At 41.0% G+C, this 7,253-nt stretch overlaps 1 protein-coding gene across 1 annotated transcript; it reads left to right on the top strand.

Annotated features, from left to right (window-relative positions):
• Window positions 1-5,171, top strand: LOC141780869 (alpha-2,8-sialyltransferase 8E-like). The gene is made up of 7 exons (XM_074656305.1): window positions 1-340; window positions 1,877-1,951; window positions 2,113-2,187; window positions 2,408-2,552; window positions 4,060-4,172; window positions 4,285-4,377; window positions 4,457-5,171. Exons 1-7 carry the CDS (start codon window positions 240-242, stop codon window positions 4,929-4,931), a joined length of 1,077 nt encoding a protein of 358 aa, XP_074512406.1. The 5' UTR covers window positions 1-239; the 3' UTR covers window positions 4,932-5,171.
• Window positions 5,172-7,253: the final 2,082 nt, after the last annotated feature.

Genomic DNA, 7,253 nt, shown 5'->3' with positions numbered 1-7,253 from the left:
CCAAAATAGACATGACAAGGATTAAAGTAGGATGTGATGGAGCTACAAAAGGTGATCAGTTTCATCTGGCCTGGACACAAACAGGGAAAGAGGAGAGACAAAGGACAGAGAAGACAAACAAAAAAACAAACAAACAGATGACTTGTCTGAACAAGAGGCAGACGACTAACTGAGGAGGAAGCAGAGAGGCCAAAGATTAACACAGTGTGAGAGGTTGAAGTTAGCAGGAGTGGAGAGGTATGAGGGGACAGCTCTTGAAGAAGAAGTCACTCTTCTCTTTGGTGATCACTTTCTGCTCTGTGGGGAGTCTGCTGACCACTCTCATCATGATCAACGACAAGTAAGTGTGTCCCAACTCCCTATAGAATAACACTATTTTTAATCCAATCAGGATGTTTTTTGTATTTTGGGTGCTGGAGGTGTGTTAGTGGGGGCAAACGATAAAGAGGCATGCTGGGTGACCACAAGACAAGAGTGGAGCAGTTGATAATATAGGGCAGAAATTGAAGTATTTTGTTTTTCCGCTGATGTCATCCTCTTTGTCAAAAGACACAAAGCTGTTAAAGGTGAAGTTAGTGTGAAATGACTTTGGTGTTTTTCTGCCCCCGAGTCAATACATTTCAACATCATGATCTAAGCAATCTAAGAGGGAAGTTACTAGCAGAGACATTTAGAAAATGAATTGGGGAAAATGGCACGTCTTCAATACGAAATAACTAAGAGGTTAACTTGTTTTTCAGTGGTGTTAAAATGATGCCGTGTTATTTCCATGTGAGTCCCTCTGAAAGACACCATTTGCTCATCAATAGAGTTGTGTTCCTCTGGGGTGATCTCCAGGCATTGTTTGCGAAACTTATCAAGCCATGGACGGATCTTCCAGCACTTATCCCCTTCTTGCCTGTTTGACAGATCAGTGTTATCAGTTATATGTAGAGATGCCAGCAGGGTGTGAAAACGGGTTGCGTGACATGTTGTCAGCCACCATGGCACACCTTGTGTCATTTTCCAAGTAAGCACGATTTCCTGGCAGTTGGCAAAGACCCATGTGCAGGTAGAGACCAATTAATATTTCCAGCTCCTTAACAGTGGTGTTAATATTGCTGTGATGTGAAGATTTTTGTACGCTGTACAAATTTGTTTGCTCCTTCAGTAACTCAAGCATTTCTGCTGTGATGAACTTCCTGAAATACTCCAGGGGAGTATGAAGATTGTCTGGGGTTGTGACACTCTGTCCTTCAGATGTGCACTCAGGGGCTTCAAAAGGTTTCTTTCTCCAAGAAAACAGTTTTTTCCTTTGACAGTTAACACCATTAAACCAAAATTCTAAAAAAACAGTTAAAGTTTTAAGTTTAATAACGATCTCTCATAGGTTGTGGGTTTGCAGTCCTACAGGTGCACACATCGTAAGAGTGAAGGCTGGGAATCAAGCAGGATCACACATCACAACTCCAACTGGACTCTATCAGAGATTTAAAAAAAAATCTTTTTGGAAACTTAATAACTGGAAGAGAAGAGGATACATAACTACATAACTATAATTAATACATAGCACAGACCACAGACCACAGAGATTATAACGCCCAGAAACAAAAGTCTCCTGCTGAAGTCAGAACTTCAGGTTTAGCCACATAGTTGATTGCATAAAAGCATTCACTGGTTAGATTGCTTTATGTAATGACAACGTGCATGGAAGCAATCAATACAGCACATTTAGATATAGATATATACAGTATACATATAATTGGCTAATAAAGCTAATTCTCATTCTGATATGAAGCAAAGACAAATGGGGCTCAGAGCCTCTTATAGCATCTGTTTTATCTCTGACATCAACATGTTACTCACCTGTCCTGTTTCTCTTGTGTTCGCTCCACAGTAATGTGGAACCTCACAGACCGCCTCCTCACAAGAAAAGCCCCCCCTGGCCCGCTGACCTCTGTAAAGGCTGCAAGTGAGAACAAACACCATCACTTTGCTTCTTCTCCTTAAGGCACCTTTTTGTTTATGCCTTTAACAGATCAAGTCATGTCAGTGCTACAGGGATTACACACCTGACTGTGTATTTGGATGTGTGTGTGTGTGTGTGTGTGTGTTTGTGTGTGTGTGTCACAGGGAGGTCTTCATGAAAGTAAAAGAGCGTTACTCTAAAACCTGGAAGAAGCAGGAGGACAATTACCAAAAATACAGGTAATTTATTTTGAATTTATTTCATTTTGTATTCTGCAAACAAAAAAAACAACAAAAAAAGGTTACCAGAAGTGCAAATAATTGTCAATGCATGCCCAGATATGACTTATCGCCAGTGTCAATTAACTCTTTCTGTATTTTGCAAATTATGAAGCTTTCTGTTCAACACCACTCCTGACCATCTTGAATGTGATTTAACGAAGTCCTTGTGGTTCCCCAGATCTCAGCTGAGCAGCGAGTGCCATGGTTCTGACAAGGCCATCATTACCCAGGCCAACACTCCAGTGGGATCGAAGATCGTATACGACGGAGAAAATAAGAGGACCCTCCAGGTGAACCCGGAGATTTTCAGCACCTTTGTAAAGGTAAGTTGTTTCTCATTCATGAATATTACCACAACATCTGATGCTTGTTTGGTGTCTTGTTTGGTGCAAGTTATATTCTTGTCATACAATATAATGTGACATCAATATACACCTTTATCTACTTTTTAGGGGATATGGACAGAATTGTAAGAATCCAAAGTATGACTCATTAAATCTGTGAGATCATCTTTGATTGTTTTTGTTTAACTTCTGATAAAAGCAATACTAGTTAGGGTGGCTCAAAATGTGAAGTAATATAATGAATACATTTAGGGAATTTTAATTAACTAGTAAAGACAATTGTGGTAGAAGGCAGATACAGATAAATGTAACTGAGTCACAGAGGATTTCAGTTTATTTGGATGTAGTTCTTATCTTCACTATGACCTCAGCTATGTACATAACTCTACGTCACACAAGAGGACTTTGTTTTCAAAGCAAAAAAAATCTTGCGATAAAATAGTAAAAGATAGTGAAGATAAATACAATAACAACAATAAGATAAGATAAGAAGTAGATAGTAAAGATAGTGACTAAAGTGTGTGCATATAGACTATACACACACAATCCAAAGTTCAATGAAGCAGCCATGCAGACAGTCAGGTTCAGATTCCAAGTAACAGGATTCAGGATACAAGTCACAACAGGTGGAAAGCAAGGCACAAAGCTATAATATCAATCTGTCAGGGAATGAGTGGAAATAGGCCGGTTATGTACTGCAGGGCAGATGAGGGAAAGTAGAACCAGGTGAGCAGGCTAATAACCTGCTTCTTAAGAACAATACAATACAACAATAAGATAAGATAAGAAGTAGATAGTAAAAATAGTGACTACTGTGTGTGTATATAGACTATACAAGTAGTATATAGACTATACACACACAATACACAGTTCAATAAAGCAGCTATGTGATAAAAAGATATCAAAGGCCCTGTTTAAATGAAATATAGACAGGTCTAAAGTATGTGGTGCAAGTGCATTTAGGACATGTCCAACTCCTCTTTTGCTAGTTAAAGGTGCTAAATTAGAGTTTCAGAGCAAGTACATTTGCTACTTTCACAATGTAAGCGGTAGGCATGAAAATTAGAACTGCGTCAGTCTGAAACTAGCATTGACAGTTGCACTGTGTGCCGCTTTGAGCCACGTGTAAGATAGGGCCCGAAGAGTCTACAGCCTCTGGTTCAGATTCCAAGTAACAGGATTCAGGATACAGGACACAACAGGTGGAAAGCAAGGCACACAGCCCATAAAGTACAAACTTTTGACCTCACCAAGACGTGAATAACATCTGTCTACCACCAACACAGCCAAAGAAGGAAGGAACTTTAAGCTTTAACATTATTAGCTATTGAAACTAGTAAACACACACATGCTTATTTGCAAATGAGATTAGATCGGCCTTAGATCAACTTCCCTTAATATGTCTCTTTGTCTTTCATAGACAGTATGATATAATCTGTATATAAATGTTGTTTTGTAATACATTTTCCTCTGGTGTTAATTCCAGGAGCATCCGTTCCCAAATAAAACATGGGACACGTGTGCTGTTGTTGGGAACGGAGGAATCCTGACCAACAGCAGCTGTGGAAAGATGATTGATTCAGCTCAGTTTGTTATCAGGTGAGAAAGGTGTCCAGTGTAGTGGACTGATGACAACCTTAATCAACGTTAACATTCACATTCTTTGCAATTCTTTATAACGATCTCTATATCGTCTTTGTTGCTTGTTCAGGTGCAACCTACCTCCCTTGGAAAATGGCTACGAGAAACACGTGGGCATCAAGACTGACCTTGTGACAGCAAACCCAACTATTCTCGTAAATAAGTGAGTCAGAGGATGAACCTCACTGCACTTTAAAATGTTCCTGTTGTCTTGTTGCTTCACATCTGCTGTTTATTTTCAGGTTTGGGTCTCTGATGGGGCGTCGCCGTCCCTTTGTGGAGAGTCTGCGCAGGTACGGCAACTCCCTGCTGCTCCTTCCCGCCTTCTCATACGGCTTCAGCACCCCTGTGTGCCTGCGGGCCGTCTACGCCACTGAGGACTTTGAAAGCCCTGCCCGGCCCGTCTTCTTTAACCCTGACTACCTCCAGAATCTGACGCTCTTCTGGCGCTCCCATGGCCTAAAAGGAGCACGACTCAGCACCGGCATAATGATGGTTAGCCTGGCGCTGGAACACTGTGCCAATGTGCATCTGTATGGGTTCTGGCCGTTCAGTAATCACCCAAAAGGACTCTACACCCTGGCTAACCACTACTACGATGACATAAAAGCTACGGGATTCCACACCATGCCGGCTGAGTTTGACCTCTTGTTGCAGCTGCACACTGAGGGGGTGCTCAGGCTTCACCTGGGAGATTGTCGACCAGGTGAAAAGTAGTTTCCAGACTCAGGAGCAACTGGCAGGACAGGAGCAAAGTGTCTTCTTTGTAGCCCAGTCTTTCATATACTTTTGAATGAATTGCCAGATCTATTCTGTCCTCTACGTCTGCCCTGCATGCTCAAAAACTTTCTGCCCTCCTATGCAGTTTGTGGCCTTTTTTTTCTTTTGTTTTGCCACTGGCTGATGACATGATGACATGGATTAAGTATGTCCAAGCAAGATGGACCAGAGGGCAACTCCAGGGTCTGAAAAGTGAAGCCAATGTGGAAATGCCTTAAACTTGCATTCTTTCTAATAACCATTAGCTCCACCCTCTCCTGTCACTTCTGGTTGCAAAAAAACAAGATGGCGATGGCCAAAATGCTGAACTTGAGGCTTCAAAACGGCAGTCCACAAACCAATGGGTGACATCACGGTGACTACGTCCACTTCTTATATACAGTCTGTGAGATGGACTCTCAGTGAATGCTGAGTTGGCAGCCAAGACATTTGCACTGAAATGAAGATGCAACAAAAATATTAGCTATAGTCTTGTAAATAGTCTTGTAGTCTAAAACTGTATTTATTACCACAAATGTTGCAGCTGGAGTCTGGAGGGAGTTATTTTGATTTAAATGGGAATCCTTTGTGAGGCCTTTGTGGGGGTTTACATTGTGGTGCCTTGTGTTAATCAATTACTAATGACAGTTATGTAACTGACCACGGGAGCTTTTGCATTGGAATCAAGACCTGGGTGTGTCTTGTGTAACTTGGAGTATTGCCTTTCATACTTATAAAGTCTTGACAGTGATCTTTGTCATCCAGAACAATAACATACAAGCTGCAGATGACTAAACTTGAGAACTCTTGGTGAGCCAGTTTTAGTTTCATGTGAAAGTTTGTGCTTTTTTTGTTGTTGAGAACAGCACAAACTAAGAGGGACAATTAAGTTAAAGTGAATAAATAATCAGCAGAAAAAGTTCTTTGTATGTAATTAGTGGCTGGACTGGAATTCAAGACGTCTTAGCTTCCATGATTTAGTATCATTGAGCGATTTAGTGTCCCGAAACCTCCCAACATTTATCATTAAAATGCAGTATTTCTTTACAAACCACATATTTGGCTGGAACACCATATGATCCAGTGATTTATTAGCATAGATTTTGTAGTACTTTCATTAAACAAACAAAAAAACACTCAAATTAAAGCTACTGCTTACAAATCGCAGTGAAAAACAACCCGGAGGTACTCAACTTAAACCTACTGCTCCTCAGCGGCAGCGAACAATCAGGTATTGAACAATTTAACACTACTTCCTGACAATATAGCAATAAGCACACTTAAATCACAAAAGACAACTGCAGACTCCGACACACCCGCCAACCACAACCACCACACACAGTATTGAATACTGCCCTTAGGCCCATTGGCAACTTCTGCTCCGTTCTCCAGCTCGGCATGTAACAAGGGCAGATGAAGGAAAGTAGAACCAGGTGAGCAGATTAATAATCTGCTACTTAAGAAAAATAAAGTACAGCATGTCCATTTGAAATAACTTCAAAAGAACAGTCAATAAAGTACAAACCTTTGGCCTCACCAAGACATAAATCACATCTGTCTACCACCAACACAGCCAGAGAAGGATGGAACGTTAATTTTTGACATTATTAGCTATTGAAACTAGTAAACACACACATGCTCATTTGCAAAATAAGATCACCCTCCCTTAATATGTCTCAGGATCTGGCGCTCTTCTGGCGCTCCCAAGGCCTAAAAGGAGAATGACTCAGAACCGGCATAATGATGGTTAGCCTGGCTCTGGAACACTGTGCCAATGTGCATCTGTACGGGTTCTGGCCGTTCAGTAATCACCCACATAGACTCCATGCTCTGACTCACCACTACTATGATGACAGACAAGCTAAAACAAAGTAAGTAGCTCTCAGAGCCAGGGACAGCTGACAGGACAGGAGCAAAGTGCCTTGTTTGTAGCCCAGTCTTTCATTTACTTTTGAATGAATTGACAGATCTATTTTGGCTGATGACACGGATTAAGTGTGTCCGAGCAGAATGGATTTACAGTAAATGCTGAGTTGGCTCATCAGCAGCCAAGACATTTGCACTGAAATGAAGATGCAACAATCACAAGACTGTAAACATTATAGTTTTATAGTGTATCTAAAACTGTATTTATTTCCACAAATGTTCCAGCTGGAGTCTGGAGGGTGTTGTTTTGATTTAAATGGGAATCCTTTGTGAGGCCTCTGTGGGGGTCGACACTGTAGTGCCTTATGTCAGATCAAACTGAATGTATTTTGAAGAAAATCAAATACCTCCTTT

Source organism: Sebastes fasciatus, chromosome 13 (genome assembly GCF_043250625.1).
Source record: "Sebastes fasciatus isolate fSebFas1 chromosome 13, fSebFas1.pri, whole genome shotgun sequence".
NCBI lineage: Eukaryota > Metazoa > Chordata > Actinopteri > Perciformes > Sebastidae > Sebastes > Sebastes fasciatus.
Note: the sequence above shows the minus strand (reverse complement) of the source record. Positions and strands in the feature narration are given on the sequence as shown.

What these genes read in the sequence shown, in the direction of transcription:
- LOC141780869 (XM_074656305.1), top strand. Translation starts at nt 240, where the DNA reads ATGAGGGGACAGCTCTTGAAGAAGAAGTCACTCTTCTCTTTGGTGATC. An exon ending in CTCATCATGATCAACGACAA is followed by an intron (nt 341 to 1,876) that starts GTAAGTGTGTCC and finishes TTCGCTCCACAG; the next exon opens with TAATGTGGAACCTCACAGAC. An exon ending in GACCTCTGTAAAGGCTGCAA is followed by an intron (nt 1,952 to 2,112) that starts GTGAGAACAAAC and finishes TGTGTGTCACAG; the next exon opens with GGAGGTCTTCATGAAAGTAA.